This window comes from Lathyrus oleraceus, chromosome 4 (assembly GCF_024323335.1).
Source record: "Lathyrus oleraceus cultivar Zhongwan6 chromosome 4, CAAS_Psat_ZW6_1.0, whole genome shotgun sequence".
NCBI classification, from domain to species: domain Eukaryota; kingdom Viridiplantae; phylum Streptophyta; class Magnoliopsida; order Fabales; family Fabaceae; genus Lathyrus; species Lathyrus oleraceus.
Window position 1 is genome coordinate 113,922,696 of NC_066582.1, and position 19,775 is coordinate 113,942,470.

The 19,775-nt window shown below is 40.5% G+C and overlaps 1 protein-coding gene across 1 annotated transcript; it reads right to left on the bottom strand.

Annotated features, from left to right (window-relative positions):
- Positions 1–13,297: 13,297 nt before the first annotated feature.
- LOC127136276 (uncharacterized) lies at positions 13,298–14,311 on the bottom strand. Its single transcript, XM_051062858.1, has one exon. It carries the CDS (start codon positions 14,309–14,311, stop codon positions 13,298–13,300), a length of 1,014 nt encoding a protein of 337 aa, XP_050918815.1.
- Positions 14,312–19,775: the final 5,464 nt, after the last annotated feature.

Here is a 19,775-nt window from a genome sequence, read left to right on the forward strand (position 1 = left end):
AACTTACCGGGTGTACAATCTTTTCATTTTTAATCCCTAACTTTTGCCCGAACCTTTTTCATTTCTTGGTTCGCCGGGATGCCCATTTTTTTGCCTGGACTATTCTTTTTATTGTCCAGCGGGTCTATTTTATGCGAAATATTTTTTAACTGCGTCTGAGTTCACAGGGGAAGTGAAGTCTTCACCATCCATAGTTGCAAGCATTAAGGCTCCACCATCTAAAATCTTGGTGACAATATATGGTCCCTCATAGTTAGGAGTCCACTTGCCCCTGTAATCTGTCTGAGGAGGAATGATCCTTTTCAACACTAAATCTCCGACTTGGAAGCATCGAGGACGCACTTTCTGATCAAAGGCTCTCTTCATCCGACTCTGATACAACTGTCCATGGCAAATGGCTGCCAATCACTTCTCTTCGATAAGAATCAACTCATTGAACCTTGTCTGAATCCATTCAGCTTCGTCTAACTTGACATCCAATAGGACTCTTAGAGAAGGAATCTCCACTTCAACAGGTATGACTGCTCCCATACCATACACAAGGGAGTAAGGGGTTACCCCGGTCGATGTACGCACTGAAGTACGGTACCCATGCAAGGCGAAGGGCAACATCTCATGCCAGTCTCTGTAAGTAACGACCATCTTCTGCACAATCTTCTTTATGTTCTTATTTGCTGCCTTAACAGCACCGTTCATCTTAGGATGATAAACGGAAGAATTGTGATGCTGAATGTTGAAGTTCTGGAACAACTCCTTCATCATTTTGTTATTGAGATTAGAACCATTATCAGTAATGTTTCTTTCGGGAACCCCATAACGACAAATGATTTCTTTCTTAATGAACCGGGCAACCACATGTCTGGTGACCTTTGCAAATGACGCTGCTTCGACCCACTTGGTGAAATAGTCGATGGCGACAAGGATGAAGCGATGCCCTTTGGAGGCATTCGGCTCAATCTTTCCAATCATATCAATGCCCCATATAGCGAACGGCCACGGCGAAGACATCACATTCAGAGGATTTGGCGGCACATGCACCTTATCAGCATAAATTTGGCATTTATGGCATTTCTGAGCATATTTGAAACAATCAGATTCCATGGTCATCCAGTATTAACCCGCTCTCAACAATTTCTTAGCCATTGCATATCCGCCGGCATGGGTACCAAAGGAGCCTTCATGAACTTCCTGCATTAACATGTCTGCTTCGTGTCTATCCACGCATCTGAGCAAAACCATGTCGGAGTTCCTCTTATACATCACATCGTCTTTGTTCAAGAAGAAACTGCCTGCCAATCTTCTCAAAGTCTTCCTGTCATTGTTGGATGCCCCTGCAGGGTACTCTTGATTCTTCAGAAAGCACTTGATGTCGTAATACCAGGGCTTGTCATCGACCACCAGTTCAGCAACGAACACATACGCGGCCCTGTCAAGGCGCATAACATCAATCCTGGGAGCATGGTTCCAATGAATCACCTTGATCATGAAGGATAAAGTAGCAAGAGCATCTGCCATCTGGTTCTCATCATGAGGTATATGATACAGCTTTACTGTTGTGAAGAAAGTCAACAGTCTTCTCGTGTAATATCTGTAGGGGACCAGAGTAGGCTGGAGAGTATTCCAATCACCGTTCACTTGATTGATCACTAGAGCTGAATCTCTGTAGATGTCCAGAGTCTTGATTCTCAAATCAATGGCTTGCTCAATACCCAAGATGCATGCTTCATACTCAGCTTCATTATTGGTGCACTCGAAAGTAAGACGAGCGGTGAAAGGCATGTGAGCACCTTTCGGAGTGGTAATGACAGCACCAATTCCACTTCCTTTAGCATTGACGGCCCCATCAAACATTAAAGTCCACTTTTCATCTGGATCAGGTCCCTCCTCAACAACTGGCTCTTCACAGTCCTTCATCCTGAGGAACATGATATCTTCATCTGGAAAATCAAACTTCATCGGCTCATAGTCTTCAATCGGCTGTTGAGCAAGATAGTCTGACAGAATACTCCCCTTGATGGCTTTCTGGGATGTATACTGGATGTCGTACTCTGTCAGTACCATTTGCCAACGAGCAACCCTTCCGGTGAGAGCTGGCTTCTCGAATATGTACTTGACTGGATCCATCTTGGAGATCAGTAAGGTTGTGTGAGTCAGCATGTATTGTCTCAATCGCTTAGCAGCCCATGCAAGGGCACACCATGTCTTTTCAAGCATTGAGTATCTCGACTCGCAGTCTGTGAATTTCTTACTCAGGTAGTAGATGGCATGCTCTTTCCTACCTGTCTCGTCGTGTTGACCGAGAACACAACCCATGGAATTATCAAGTACTGTCAAGTACATAATCAACGGTCTCCCTGGGACTGGAGGCATAAGGATAGGAGGATTCTGCAAATACTCTTTTATCTTCTCGAAAGCCCTTTGACAATCATCATTCCACCTGATAGCCTGATCTTTTCTCAACAACTTGAAAATTGGCTCACACGTGGCTGTTAGGTGAGAGATGAACCTTGCAATGTAGTTCAACCTTCCTAAGAAACCACGGACTTGCTTCTCTGTTCTTGGCTCAGGCATTTCTTGTATCGCTTTTACTTTGTCAGGATCCACCTCAATCCCTTTTCCACTAATAATAAAACCCAGCAGCTTTCCAGATCTCACCCCGAAAGTACACTTGTTCGGATTAAGCCTCAGCTTGAATTTCCTCAAACGCTCAAACCGTTTCTGCAGATTCACCAAATGTTCTTCTTCTGTCTGAGATTTGGCAATCATATCATCCACATAAACCTCGATTTCATGATGAATCATATCATGGAAAAGAGTTACCATAGCTCGTTGATATGTTGCCCCAGCATTTTTCAGACCAAACGGCATCACCTTGTAGCAGAAGGTGCCCCATGGGGTTATGAAAGTTGTCTTCTCCATGTCTTCTGGTGCCATCTTGATTTGATTATAGCCATAAAAACCATCCATGAAGGAGAATACCGAGAACTGAGCTGTGTTATCCACCAAAACGTCGATGTGAGGTAATGGGAAATCATCTTTGGGACTAGCTCTGTTCAGATCCCGATAGTTAACACACATCCGTACCTTTCCATCCTTCTTAGGTATGGGAACGATGTTTGCAACCCATGGTGGGTAATTGGTAACTGCTAGAAATCCTGCATCCAACTGTTTTTGCACCTCTTCCTTTATCTTGACAGCCATCTCTCGTCTTGTTCTTCTGAGCTTCTGCTTGACCGGAGGATAATCCTCTTTGAGAGGAAAACGGTGTACCACGATGTCTGTGTCAAGCCCTGGCATGTCTTGATAAGACCAAGCGAAGGCGTCAACATACTCTTGCAGCAATTCAATCAACCCCTTCTTTACATCGTCTTCCAAAGCAACCCCTATCTTGATTTCTTTCTTGACGTCCTAGGTGCCAAGATTAATCACTTCAGTAGACGCTTGATGCGGTTGAATGACCCTTTCCTCCTGTTTTAATAACCTGGCAAGTTCTTCAGGGAGTTCACAGTCTTCATCACCCTCTTCTTCAGCTTGAAAGATCGGATTTTCAAAGTCGAAACGAGCCATAGCAGAACCGTTATCAATAGGATCCAGTGACGTGCATCTGCATGAGTGATGGTATGTGCTTATGAGTGTGAACAGTGAGTGAAAACTAAACAAAACATTGCCAAATATTTTTTGATTTTTTTGGTTTTTTGAAAACTGCAAAAACAGAAAGACAGTGAACAAAATATTTGAATGCAAAAAGACGTCCTTCATTTATGATAAACAATGTAGGTATTCACATAAATGAGCCCTACAATGAGTCATTACACCCTGGGCGGAACGTAAAACTTTGGACATGCATGAACAAACAAGAAAAATTACTCTTCAAGAAGAGTGACTTCGACAATCTCTTCAGAAGACCAATTGTTGATGACTTCACCCGGGATCCTCGGACGCACCCAGTTGTCAATGTCGCAATCGCTATCCCCATCTTCTTTGTTGATTGCAGATATCTGGCCATACTGAATGACGCCAGCACTGGAGAAAGTAATCGGCCCCTGACGAGTCTGAGGTGCTGAAGTTGTAGAAGTCAGAGCTGGCTGATACCCAATCCCGAACTTGTCTTCCTTCATCGGTAATTCCAACAAACGTCCCCAACCGGGAGCAACACCTGAATCTACCAAGGCCTGTGCCTTCTTGAAGGATGAGATAAAGGCACCCGCTTTAACCTCTTCCATCGGAGCTGCATCTTTGACCTGAACTGCCTCAAAGGCCTGACATAGGGTCTCATGAAATTCACCTTCTACCTCTACATACTTGAATGTAGACAGGTTACTGACCATAATGTCCTCCTCACCACAGACGGTGATAATTCTTCCATTGGCTGGGAATTTGATCTTCTAATGTAAAGTTGAGGAGACTGCCCCAACATTGTGGATCCAAGGACGACCCAACAGGCAGTTGTACGAGGGACTGATATCCATCACATAGAAGACGGTGTTGAAGGTTTGTGATCCAATCTGAATTGGCAATTCTACCTCTCCGAACACCGACCTCTTAGAACCATCGAAGGCTCTCACAATGAGATCATAAGGCTTCAAGACCAAACCTTCTACTTCTAACCTTGACAGGGCTCTCTTGGGTAGCACATTGAGAGAGGAACCTGTATCTACCAGAACATGAGATAACACAGTGTCTTTGCATTCCATCGAGATGTGCAAAGCCTTGTTATGATTGCGTCCGGTTGGTGTTAAGTCAGAATCAGTAAAACCCAACCTGTTGCTTGCATGAACATTTGCAACGATCCCTTCTAGTTGGTTTACTGAGATCTCCTGAGGCACATAAGCAGCATTAAGAACCTTCACAAGTGCCTCCCTGTGTTCCTCCGAACACAGCAGGAGTGAGAGAATAGATATCTTGGACGGCGTCTGGATCAACTGATCAACTACCTTGTAGTCGCTTTTCTTTATGATTCTCAGAAGCTCGTCCACATCCTTCGTGAAAGTAGGCTCTGAGTCAGCCTAGGGTGCAGAGGTACCCTCATTCACAACTTGCTTACCTTTGGCCTTGGCCGCGGTGTCAACATTATCAGCTTGGGTAACCGGTGGTGAGAACAGTCTACCACTCCTGGTGAATCGCCCGATTCCACCAACATTGTCCACTGCGGGATCTTTTATTTCCACCTCAGATTCAGACTTCTGATTCTGCACCTCCTCTATTTTCAGTGGCTGCTCCACTCCATGATCATGTGTGTACACACTCCCCCCATAATGCCAAGGAATGGCCCTTTAGCTGGTGAAAGGTAAAGGACCAGGGGTCGTGATAGTCATAGTGGATGGTCGCACTGGTGGCACCGGTTGCGCTTCTGGCACACTGATCTGAGCAGTTGGGTAGAAAATGGTGATAGTAGCAACATCACAGCCATACTCAGAAATCTCATTCATTAAAACGTAAACATCCGAAACATCGGAATCAAGTTCAGGAGATACATCAGAATTAAACATATTGTTTGGGATATCAGCAACAACATTGGAAAAATTAAATACATTATCAGGAATTACACAATCAACAGGATCAACATTTATGAATTCATCAGCATCATCTTCAAACACCTCTTCATCAACCCCTTCAACAGAATCTTTGACAGACAAGTCTTCAACTTGGAGGATACCATTGTCAAGCAAGGCCTGGATACCCTGCTGCAGCTTCAAAGAACCTTTGCTTTGTGTAGCACAGTCCAAACAACCATTCCCACAACCGGGGAAAACGTCGGCCTTCAGCAAGTAGTCTTTAATCTCCAATAGCGGAGTCTTCAACTTCAACACATCCTTGATGGACTTGGCTTCTCCTTCCACCATATTAACATTTGCACCACCATGTTGTGGCATGGGATTGTTGACAACATTAGGAGCCGGTGCAAAGTTAATGGCCTTCGAGTCTATGAGGTCCTGAACTACGTGCTTAAAAGCTTTGCAGTTCTCAATATTGTGACCAGGTGCCCCAGAGTGGAAATTACACCTAGCATTGGCGTCATATCCTACTGGAAGCCTGCCAAAAGGAGGAGCCAGAGTGCGCAACTGCATAAGTTGTAGTTGTTGAAGGCTAGGAAGCAACTGAGCGTACGACATCGGAAGAGTGTCGAAACGTCTGTCCATCATCTTTTGCCTCTGTTGGTAGGCGGGTATGTTACCCTACTGCTGTTGTTGGTACTGAGTTGGTTGACGTCGTGGTTGTGGTTGTTGTACTGGTGCTGCAGTCAGAATAGTTACAGCCGTAACATAAGGCTGTTGATGGTAGTTCTAAAAACTGTTCCTTCTGATACCCCTGTTCTGATATAAAGATAAAGAATTCGCATCCCCCTCTCTCCGCTTCTGCCCTCCAATAAACGGCTTCTTCACCCCTGATGATGATCCAACTCCATTCTGGATCTTGCATGTCTTCAAATAGTTTTCCACCCTCTCACCGGTAGAGACTACATCAGCAAAGTTGGAGGCATTGCAACCCACCAAACACTCCAAGTAAGACCCAGGAAGAGTGTTCATGAACATGTTGGCCATCTCCTTCTCCAACATAGGAGTCTGAACACGGGAAGCTGTCTCTTTCCAGAGTTAAGCATATTCTCTGAAGCATTCATTGCTTTTGAGAGACAGATTCTGAAGTTGGGTTCTGTCAGGCGCCATGTCTGCGTTATACTGATATTACTTTACGAAAGCCTCAACCAAGTCCCTCCAACAGCGGATGTGGGCTCTGTCCAGCCTCATATACCATTCCAGGGATGCCCCAGCCAGGCTGTCCTGGAAAAAGTACATAAGCAGCTTCTCGTCATCGGAGTATGAAACCATCTTGCGGAAGTAGGCTTGCACATGAGTCTTTTGGGCAAGAGCTGTCATTGCATTTGTCAAATATCGGAACCTTGAATTTTGGCGGAACCCTCACGCCTGGGACCAGCCCCAAATCAGCAACATCGACCCTCAGAGTATTATGTCCTTCCACCGCCTTCAGCCTCTCCTCCAATCTCTTGAACATGGGGTCCACACCATGGCCCATGCCAAAATCCTCCTGCATCAAGGTGAACTGATCCTCCTGATCATCACGAATGGGTTGTTGATCAGGGTTAGCACGTGGGATCGAGATAGGCCCCAGTCCACTGGGTCGGTTAACTTTTCCAACTAGAGGATCAGTTACCGTCTCTGGTTGATTAGTGGCGGAATTCCTCTGCATCATCTGTCTGAGCTCTTGCTGTCCTTGAGCTACTCCCTGAACCACATCCATGAATTGGTTCATGCGAATTCTCATCTCGACGAGTTCTGCTTGTAGGCCCTCCATAGCTCTCTGTTGGTTTTTGCGGGTACCGTACCGGTGAATTCCTGAATCAGCTATCCTGCTAGTGGAACACCCAACAAAATGAGAACACCGCGGCGGTACCTGTTATGCAAGACATGCTATGGATATGCAAATGCAATGACATGTTTATCAATTCCAGAAGGTACTCTAACCCCTTGATTCCAGTTTCTCGTCAGATAAAAAGTGTAAGAAAACCCCCGACTAGAATCAAGAAGAAGATATCAGCCCCTGGGAATAGATAAACATGTGTTGAATGATGTGAATGCAAAATGATGTGATGCAATGCAATGACATGGAAATCAGGACTGTTGTATCTGCTTGAACATTTGTCAGGTTGCATTGTCTGAAGAGAAACCCACTGAGGAATATAATACGAGATCAAAGCTCTGCTCCAAAAAACCGGGTTGGTTGAAGGTTAAGGTTTCTTGAATTTAGCCCGCCCCTCACTAGTAGGTTCTAAGAACAGAAGTTCGTCAGCCTCAGCCCTTCAGTCGAGAATAATACGTTTACCACTGAAGGTTTAGCATTATTACGGGATAAAAGACCTCCACTGACTCCCCTCAACAGGATATCCTAAAGCAAGTTCTCAGCCTCGGGGTCCTCGGATTGAGCAGCGAGAATGCGCCCACCAGAGCTAACATAAACGCGTCTCGGAGGAGGGGCCTCGGCTGAGTCCTCGGGAAATGGTCACCAGAGTCGACGATTTCTAGAGGAATATTTGTCGTTATGGAACACCCATAGGACATAATATATCCAAAAGAAACCTCGTCTGGATGTGGGTCTCATGAACGACTTAACATAGCAACATGCCACACAAGCCTCATGACTATCCACTCTAAAACCTATGTGTACGCTCAAGCCTGGGTAGTGGGCTTATCTCTCATAGAACATCCCACCCCAAAAAACAAACAACCCAACAGCAGAGCCAACAGATACAAGCAAACATATGTACATGAATGCAATAAGGTAAAGCAAGTAAATGCTGAAAAATAAATAACTATACAAAAGAATAAACACCCAACAAACAAGAAACCTACAAAAGCTAGGAGGGACTCGCTTAGGGAAACCGGGTCCCCAGCAGAGTCGCCAGCTGTCGCAACCTAAAAAAATAGAATGTGCGGAAAAAAACAACCGGCGAGAGAAAAATAACAGAAGAGTCGCCACCGTGCGTTATTTATCCCAAAGGAGGGAAAGGAAACGCTTGAAGAAAACCTGAAGAAAAAGAAAAGGAAAAGACAAGGTCTCGCAACCAAGTCTTGGGTTCGGGAGTCGATTATGCGAGGGGAAGGTATTAGCACCCCTACGCATCCGTAGTACTCTACGGGATCCACTCTTGTTGTTCTTGTCTAAAGGGTGTGTGTTTATCTAAGGTACTATTTACTAAAAGAGGGTTAAAAGAAAATGACTCGCACGGATGTCGCATCCACTGCATACGTATCTCATCTGAGTATGAGAATCAGAGTCTTCGTAGCTCGGCTACCTATGGGTGAGAGAGAAGTGTGCTCGCTAAGACATCGCGTCTTATGCCTACGTATCTCATCTGGAATGAGAATTAGAGCAAGCCGTAGTTCAGCTAACTACGGGAACAAAGGTCTCAATTGCAACTAGGGCAAGAGAAAGGGAAGGTCTCGATCGCAACGAGGGCGAGAGAAAAGAATCTCAACGAGGGCGAAAGTAAACAAGGATTAGTTGTTAGTTGTCAGTCAAAAAACTCGGCAAGACATCGCATCTTGTGCCTACGTATCTCATCTGAACATGAGAATCAGAGTTGCCGTAGTTCGGCTACATAGGGATTGCCATCTGAACATGGACTTACAAAGGAAGACACCAGTTGTGTTAAAGGAGAGTGGGCAATGTGTTCACGTCCTAGCAGCAGGTATCGCAGCTCGCTGAATCGAGTCTTAGGCAGTTACCTCTTTGCAATAGAACGGAGTGACATGCCACAAGATCGGAGACGCACAGGAGGTCTAAAAATGGGGAAGCTCTGCCCTAGAGTTGTCATGCAATATGGACCTATGTGTTAGGATTTACAAATGGGAACATCTATCTAATGTTAGCATGCAAAGAATAAGGGAATTCTACCTATGTTATCATACAAAAGAAGGAAGGAATTCTACCTATGTTATCATACAAAAGAATGAGGGAATACTACCTATGTTATCATACAAAGGGTTCTACTTAATGTTAGCATGCAAAGAATAAGGGAATACTACCTATGTTATCATACAAAGAGTTCTACCTAATGGGTGCTACCTAAACGGAACAAGAATCGACGAATGGAGCAAAGAGAGGATAAGGGTAAGGGTAGATGGCGATGCACGAAGCAATCGACTTACAGGTAGATGGCGATGCCAGAAGCAATCGACTTACAAGAGAAATGGTGATGCCTGAAGCAATCGACTTACAAAAGGAATGGATGAATACGTGTTGGTTCTGTTAAGTTTTAAAAAATAATTACTCGACGTTGGATCGAGGTTTTGATCTTGTTTTGAAATGGTTATCGGATGTTTGTTTTAGTTATTGTATTAACAGATGAATAAAGAATGAAAGAATAAACATTATACACTTCATGGGAGAGGGGTACATTTGTTATGAATGAGGATTGTTTATGGCAATCAGACAATAAAAAATATATGCCTCATACATCATACAAGTAGGCAACAGTTAATCAAGTCAAATATATAAACAAATATATGATCAAATCAAATAATCAAAGAATAAAATGAATGAGCATTAGACAATGCATGAGAAGTATAGACATGTTAAGCAATCAAACAATGGAAGCATGGATGAAAGAAACAAGTATAAAAAATATCAGATGAATCAGACAAGTGAAACTATGCACACAAAGGATCAATGAATAATTTAATCGGGAAATGATGCAAGGATCAAATAAAATCAAGATGAAAGGCCTCTAATATGTGGCATATGAGATGAACAAGGGAGGATCAAAAGATCTCTTCAATTGCCCTAAGCAATCCCTAAGTCAAACATCAATCATAGAAAAGTCAACTGTAAATTCAAGTCAACTTAAAAAATATGGAATAAATAGTAAATTAATCAAGAAAATTATGAAAAATTAAACTAAGTAAGGTGGGGTCAGGACATCATCATCCCCCAAAAGATTTTAAAAATAATGTGAATTAGTGTATAAATTAATTGAAATAAAACAGAAGTCAAATGAAAAGTCAACCAAGTGAACTAGGTCAAAAATAAATCCAAAATAAATTAAAAATGGGAAATAAAATTCCAAGAAAAGGTCAGGTTGACCATGAGACATTGGTCAACCCTCATCCCAAAAATCAGAAGTTAAAAATAATTTTAAGTCATGAAAATAAAATTAATAAAAATATGTGTGTTAAAATGGACCATTTGAATCAAATAATTAAAATAAAATATTAACATTAAATAAAATATGAAAATAAAAATTAAATTAATTAAATAAAACATTAAAGAATGTGAAATTTTTTTTTTGGTATTTTTGTGAACAAATAAAATATTTTTATTAATTAAAAAGTAAAACAAAAAATAAAAATGAATTAAGAAAGAAAATAAATGGAAGTGAAATAATGGTGAGATGGGTGGTGTGGATAGCGCAACGCAAGGAAGCCCAGCCCGGTCCATGATGATTATTCAATGTGACAGCATAAATAATATGTTCATTTTATTAAGCCATGTAACATTGCAATCAATTGGTCATGTGTTAACTTAAGTCACTAAAGACAAAAACAGTGTTGGACGGTCAAGATAAGGAGGAGCGCGCATGATCGGATGGCTAACGGCGCGACACGTGTTATATCTTCATGGAATGAAAACATACAACCATGCATGCCAAAAAAACATACGAAAATGCAGCATACTCTTTCAATCTTCCAACCAACATATCTCATGCTATGGTTCATAAAATGGGGTGATGTAAAAAGCAAAGTTCAAGTGCAAAATGAGTAGAATACAATGGTGTCTTGTTTCATTAAAAATAGTGGCCTTAGCATGAAGAAAAGTGAACAACAAGGGGGGATCATGAACATGGATACAACAAAAATTCAATGTCACAAAACTCCAACTTAAAGCAATGCCTCATGGTGAGGGCTTTACAAGCATGCACACCATATTGTTAACATGGAAAATAAGCGTGGAACCAGCATGGCATAATGGAAAAATAATCATGAAGTAAGCATGGTGAACATGAAAAAAAAGTAATGAATAAGCATGATATTCATGGCCATGTAAGGTTGGGATAAAGAGGTTACCTAGTGGAGAACAGTCCACTGCTTCTTGGTAATGGAGAAGATAGAAAAGGAAGATGCTCTTGGTGCTTTGAAATTTCAAGAACTTGTGAAAATGGAAGGGAATGCAACTTGGTCTTTTTCCTCTTGCCTTGCCTAGCTCGGAATACAACAGCCTCTATCTTTCAGATTAGGGTTTCTAAGCTTATATATGTAGGGTTAAAGTGCTCTTAATGGGCTTGAAGTGTTTGGCTTGGATTATGTGCAAAAAGGGCAAAAAGTGAGGTTGTATGAGCAAATTCTCAATGTGGCAAAACTTGAGTGAGTGAACATAAAAGTGAATGGCCAAATGAGGAAATGCAAGGGCTGGTCAATTTTTGTGTTCTAACTTGGTTTGGCTTGTGCAACACAAAAACAGTCCAACAGGGTGACTTTGAGGCTATATATTGTTGAATACATGTCCAAATGGCAAGGCAATGCAAACAGTAGGAAGAGGGCATGGAACTTAACATTTTTCATGTTGAACACAAATTGAAATGATGATTGGAAAGAAGTGAAAAATGGCCATAAAGTGTAGGTCTCACAACTGCAAAATGGTTGGGTCAGCTTGGCCTAAATGATGCAAAAAATTCAGTTCATGAGGCCAACTTTAGATGAGTGTATCTTTCAAACCAATGATCCAAATGGGATGATTCCAAAAGTATGTGAAAGAGGACATAACAAGGTACAATTGTCATGAAGAAAATATTTTCAAAAGATTCCTTGAAATGCAAGAAAACTGGCCCATAAGTCTTGACAAATCTTGCAGATTTTGGACTTAGAAAATTTTCTAAGTGTCCTAAAATAATATCTCACTTTGACCAAGCATAACTTTCTCAATTTTATTCCAAATGAAACAAAATTTATATCTATAGAAAGATTGGAACAAGGGGAACAACTTTCATGTTGGAGAAATTTTCAAATGGAGCTTGAATCTTGATGGAAAATGGGCTTAAAGTGGGTGCAAAAAACCATGAAAACTTGCCTTAAATGGAAAGTCAACTATTTCTAAATTTAGTAACTTTTCAAACTCCTGATTAAATGATGAATCCATGATCCAACCTTGATCAAATTTCACATGTAGGCTCCCTTAGGCATGAATTTTGAGATTCCACTTTCAAAATGTCAGGAGTTGACTTTTCTGGCCCCACAGTTGACTTTTCCCAAACTATCTGATTCCCGATTCCATTGATCAATTGAAGCACCCCTGGCTCAAATAAAAAGCTAGTTTTTTGTATGTGGACCCTTGTGAACATATGGAGGGCCATGGAAATGAGTTTCACCCAAGGAATCAGAAATAAATCGATTTTATGCCAAACCCTAGTTTAGGGCAAAAATGATCAGGAACTGATTGCACTGATTGCCAATGGATCTTTCTGAGATAAATGTGATTCTTCCTAGGCCAAGATGCCTCTCTAATAATGATATGAATGATCCCCATTTTCTTCCCACCAAACATTGCCTGTTGCAGATAGCCATGAAACCCTAATTTCTGATTAAGTGCAGATGCACACTCTGAGAGCTCTGAATCTCCCACTGATGAAATGTGGACCATAATAAGACATATGGAACCCCTTGAGACTTGTATATTTGGAGAATGAAGTTCCATTCTCAGTCTTGCTTTGTGTGGGCTCCTTATGTTAAGGAGTGATCAATCAAACCTTGATTTCCAAGTCAGTAATGCAGTATGCAATGAGTATGACCTAGTATGATGCTAATGAAATGTAAGACATAATCCCAAGCTTCCAAGAAAAATGAAGGGTAAATTTTGGGGTATTACAACCCGCCTTGGACTTCTCAGTTTTCAAGCGTTCGATGGGTCGAACCCTATCGGCCAATTGGGCCATATCTCTAAGATACTGAGTATCCAGATTTTTCCTTATAGAATAATCTAGACCCCCAACCTCCATCTCGACTAGTTCATGTTCAGGGACTTGGGTAAAGCATTGTGCTTTTAGCAGTCTAAACCTGTTTAGGTACTGATCAACTGACTCAACAACCTTTCGCTTAACGCTAGCTAGTTCTTTGAGGTTGATATTTGATTGTCCCATGTAAAATTGTTCATGGAACAGTCTCTCTAATTGTGTCCAAGTTTGGATCGACCGTGGAGGTAACGTTGTGAACCATGTAAACGCATTTTTTGTAAGAGAACTTGGGAAGTATTTTAACTTCAAGTCCTCATTGTTCGCTATGTCTCCAGCCTCGGTCTGGTACCTGGCCACGTGCTCGACGATGGATTCTTCAGTATCCCCAACGAACTTGGTAAATTTTGGGACTTTCCATCCCCTAGGCAATTCTGTTTGTAAGACAAAATTTGGTAGAGGCGAAGAGTAAGTTGGCCGTTGTAGGTAAGGACTTACTCCTTTTCGCACTATGATTCGTTTAACGATAGCCTCTTGGTTTTGTTCCCCCATGGCTGCATAGTGTCGAACCTGACTGACCACCTGGTCAGGATCCTGGTTACGGTTAACCAGTACCACAAGGGGTCTTCTTGCCACCCTTGAGACTTGTTCGAATTCCTGATATTCCTGTTCGACAGTATCATCCGTCATTTCCTCTTGTTGAACTGGTGTCTCCGGTTGAGGAGGAGGCGTAGGATTCCGACGGACCCAAGCCTTTAGGGCTCCCAAAAAATATCCTATTCTCGTCATTTGAGTTGCCAACTGTTGGTAACTCCGTGTTGAATCCTGGATCAATGGACTCAATATGGTACCCATTTGCTAAGTTAGCATGTGTTCTATTTCATGGTTACTTTCGTCCATCTGTTGTCTCATAACGATGACAGAACTTGACGAAAAAGTTGGGACTGACTGAGATGTCAATCTGAAACCAGGGGGTCAACCAAATGGAGTTGCCAAAGGTCGAAACCCCTGGTAACGAGGGAATGACGATGATGAGGTATCGCTGTAAGTCGAACCGAGATTATGCATAATTCTCCATAAACTCCGTAGGAATTCCCAACGTTTTGTGCATGGGGACCGTGAAACTGGGCATATGTTTCCCAACAGTTCCCATGGTTGTCGGTGTCGATGTTTGTGGCTGACACGACGTCAGAATTGGCCCTACAAACACTGTTGAAACCATCGACACCACACTAAAGCCAATGTATGCAATGTAGGGCGTCGGTGTGTCTCCTGCCGAAGACGTCATTTTTCCACTACGCTATCGCATACACTTAACACTGTCGAGGTCCCACCGGGTGTGCCAATTTGTTGTTTCATCAATAATATTTAGCCTTCCTATAAGAGGGTTACTTGCAGGATCAGCTACAAAGTCCTGGACTTAGTGTTTGAGCGTATGGGTTTTTGGTAAACAATGTTTTTGAAAAGTTTAAAAGGTGTAAACACAACTCTTGATAAGTTAGGAACGTGATAAACGCAAGGTGAAAAGGGATCTTATAAACGATAAAGCAAGAAAAACAAAGGTAAATTTGGTAAGATTAAATGACTTGTGAATATAAAATGGAGACAAAGTACATTTTTGTGAGGAGATTGACTCTTTTCTCGTAAACACTTTGATACTTAAAGCTTTACCCCTACTACAAATGTTCAAAATGCCACCTTTGGAAACTCACCTAACACTGGCTTAAATACTAGTTGAAAATAACTGTCTGGAGGTTACAAAACCATCTCATGATGCCACGCGTCGGTTCACTCCCCCATTTTGACAAATAACTACCCACGATTTCTTTGAGTGCCCACGATTTCCTTCATCGCTCAAATCCTTCGACTTCGATCGAGGCTTGCAGATGTCGACCTATGGACGCGTCCACCATCCTGTCGAGGATGCTCTGACAAGTTCCCTAGTCGAAACTGACTTTCTCCCCTAGCCGGAATTGGTCAGCTAACAGTTGGATTCATAGAATGATTAGTAATATTCATAATAAGTGTTCTATCTTGGTTAGGGTACTTCCATGAATAAATGATTTACTCTTAATCTTTATGTTGGTTTTGTTCTTGTGATTGAATTTCGTTATTGTTGTTGTTCTTCTTGTTTTGATTATGAACATCATGAACTTGAGAAAATAAGGAATATATATATATATATATATATATATATATATATATATATATATATATATATATATATATATATATATATATATATATATATATATATATATATATATATATATATATATATATATATATATATATATATATATATATATATATATATATATATATATATATATATGGTGTATGATGTCTACCATGGCGTGTGTTGGTTGTCATGTTGGTGGAATTGTCTTTTAGAATGAAACAAAACTTATGCAGGTTGGAAAATTTGGGTTTTTATGTGAAAAAGATTTGTATAGGTCGACATATACGAGTTTAGGTCGACCTATAGAAGTTTTTCTTCAATACAGTTCAACACATAGCTTGATTAGGCAGACCTATAGAAGTTTTTCTTCAGTATAGGTCAATGCATAACTTTATAGGTTGACACCCAAGCCTCATTATTGAACCCTGTAGCCACTGTCTTACGTGTCGCCTCTTATAGGTCAACCTAAGACCTTTATAGGTTGACACATTGCTTCCATAGGTCAACCTATTGACCTAATCCTTTGAAAAATAAAAATGCATCACTAATAGGGTTGAACCTGAGACCTCTTTGTTATGGTGTATGCCTTACCACTAGGCCAATACTTTTGTTGTTGAATACTTGTGAATTGAATAATTGTTACCCTGAGTCTTGATCGGATACGTTGGAAAGTTATTTCAATAATCTGTTAGATTTTGAAGTAAAAACATAGTTTTATGTCAATGATTGATATGATTATGATGATAAACTATTATATATGCTATGAATTATTATGGGTTTTTGATTGAATACCATGGTTCTTGTTTCCACCATAATTTAAGAACCGTGAATTCGATTGCTATGAGACTTGAAGCTTTGGAAAGATAATCCAATGGGATATTGTATGGTGACGAGAGGCCATAAATTAAATAAGGATGCTTGGTAGGGCTGTGTAATGGTTTCATACCTTATGTGAACTACTTACATGTGATTTATGTTTAACTTGTTTGTGCCTTATATACGTTATGAATTATAGCATATTGCATGCTTTATTTTGTGGATTGTCGTGTGGTTTATGTAATAACATGATGAAAAGTATATGAAGGTGAGTGAGGAAAACTAGGATTATAACTAAGTAAATTAAATAGAAAGATAACTTAGGTTATGAAAATGACTTAGATGGCGATACTTGGACGCAAAGTGCCTCGGTGTGTACCGTGGACGAGTAGTCACTATAGTTTTAATTTAGTAACGAACTAAAATTCTTTGTATGAGACATGATTTATTTTTATGAGAATCGGTGGTTATGAATCACCTAGTGATTATCTGATAATCACGTTGTGTTGATGAACTAGTCATGTATTCAGAAACAACCCTATTGTAGTGTCGTTCCAAAGTTTGAGACTTATGAAAAGTAAGAATTGGGATTTTTGCACTATTGCTTCGCATGTTCAACCAAATGGGTTAGAGTCCCATAGTGCAACCAAATGGGTTAGAATCCCATATATTCAACCAAATGGGTTAGAGTCCCATAGTGCAACCAAATGGGTTAGAGTCCCATAAAAAATATGAAAGCATCGACTCTTTGCTTGGGTTTGAGTCCCATGGAAGAATATGAAATCCACAAGAAAGTCGAAGTATGATACATGGATCTGTTACCCGTGTCGATAATCCTAGATGTAGGGTTGGCCAGGGAAAGATGCCTTGGTAGGTTTTCGAATAATGATTGCTTTGAGTTGGTAAACTCAAGTGTACATGTTTCCATACAATGCAATAATACCCTAGTTGCTTAAATCTTTATCTTTTGAAGACTTGAGTTAGGAAATCGATTAGAAACCTATAAAGTCGAGTGAATCCGTAGGATATAAGAACTCACTGATATTATTATCTCACCCCAATATTGTTGTTGATTTTCAGGTATTGTTTGCATGTTATTTTATGTAAGAGGAGTTGTGCATTGATTTTTCAAGGGATGCTGATTATTGTGATCTTCCGCTATGGAGTTGTGTAATATAAAGATAATGTACATAGTTCTTACATTTTATTATTAGGATTTATTGTATAACATGTCTCTTTGATGTACTTAGTTTGGACATGTGTATATAATGATTCCATTAGGCTCTTATGTTGTGTTCAAAAAATTAATGCTTGTATGATATTATTCTAGATATATATTATACGGGTTGTTACAGTTGGTATCAAAGTAGGTTGATTCTCGACCTAGTCTTGAAACATCATAAGCAAATCTCCTTTTGCCTCATATGTGTGTCTAGCCAACATGATTCTTAATATCACAATATGTAGTATTGGGCCTGATCAACCTAATTCTATGTATGTGGTAGGTAGGATCTTGGTTGAGCGACCACGAGGACTTCGAAGTGTTGGTGGAACCTGTACTTTGAGGGTAGGCTCAAGCCAAGAGTTAGAAAGTAAGGAAAATAGGTTAGCTCAGTTGAATTTTCAGTAGGAGTAATGATTCGGGTAATATGGATTTGAAGAGTAATGTATTGTTCAAGCAATCCTGTAGTGTTGATGGAGTCGGGAAGTTGAGGATTCCTATCAGATGAATCAGTGTAGTTTTGAGAAATATGTGAATTTGCTAGGAGAAAAAGATTGATCCACTTGTGTGGGATACTTGTTATAAGTAATTCCATACAAGGAGGAGGAATGACGGTTTTTGTTGCATGTATGCTATGAGGTCTGGAAGTGAGGTAGTACATTGGTGTTTCAGCTTCTAAGGTCATTAGGGAATACTGAAAGAACGAGAGTATTTTAGAGAGTATGTACAAAGTGGTACCTTCTAAGTAGTTGAGAGCTTGAGAGATAAGTATGTTCAATATCTTTTTAAGAATCTAAGACAGTGGCGAAGTGTAAGAGGAGGCGTTATGGAAATGTTGAGTTGCCCAAGAATCAGTTGAAAGAGATTTATGTCAAAGAAACAACAAGCATCATATAACGACAGAAGCTCTAATGTGATGGGTTGAAGGGGGTTTGTATGGAGATATAGGGCAAGTAATTTGGATTCAAGGAAATTCTAGTAGAAAAGTTCTATTATTGGAGTTAAGGGGCTTACCTTAGAAAAGAAGTAGACTTAGAGTTTGGGAGTAGTGTAAACCCTACATTACAACTATCATAATGGAATGCACTTCAGATAAGGGCACTATAGAGTTATAAGGATTTTTATTGAGGCTAAGATAAGAGCGTGTAATTGATGATCATTCGCATATGGAGAATTTTAGAGGATTGAGTGTAGTGGAGAAAGTTAAACTTTGGTATTAAGAGAAGTATGTGATAGTAGCATTATGGTCACAAGTATGTGTGATTGATTCCTTGTCTTGAGATGGATGCGAAGTAACACACTTTTTGCTGAGTAGTAAGTCTTGTGTTATGAGAAGTCTGAGTTTGTAGTATATAATGGGAGATAAGCCAAGCTTGAGTACGAGAACTAAGTGTAGAATGTGAAACAAACTATGTTGTATGAACTCATGAGGAGGCGACGAGGATTGTCTGTAGCAAGTCATTTAGATAAGTAACCACGATATGATGAAGTGTGAAGCAGGTATTGGTTTGGAGGATAATTCCAGTCATAAGTGTGTGGTAATGTTAAGGTTCATCTTAAGTGCACCTTCTTTGAATTTCAAGAGTAGGAGTGGCATATTAGAAGTTTGATTGTTATTTATCTTCCTGAGTAGTGTTTAGGGGGTTGATCACGGGTATGGCATTCATACCTTGTTGGAACTCAGGGTATCCTAAATATCATTAGTGTACCATTATGGATGTGCAGGGTTGAGAATAGAGTTGGAAGTTGTGGTGTGCCAAGTTGATAGTTTTGGAATTAGAATTTTTGAAAGTGTAATTATGTAGTTGATCATATGTAGAGATATCATAGAAGTCAGGTGTTTTAGGAGTTGATCATAAGGAGTGAAGCTGGAATAGACTTATCAAGTGGTGATCTTGAGGAGGCTAGTTCAATATATTTCATATGTGTTAATAAGGCGTAAAGTGATTAGTTCGAGTATGGCATTGGTTATATTCTCTCATGTTCATGGCCTCATATGTAGACTCCATGAGAGAGGTACCTGATGGGTGCAATGATGTTTTACCATTTTAGAAGGATTCATGAGGTGTTCTTCGAAAGAGGAACGAGAATTAGATATT

Bases quoted from the DNA above. Each gene is read 5' to 3' on its own strand.
- LOC127136276 (XM_051062858.1), bottom strand. From the start codon at position 14,311: ATGGGTACCATATTGAGTCCATTGATCCAGGATTCAACACGGAGTTAC.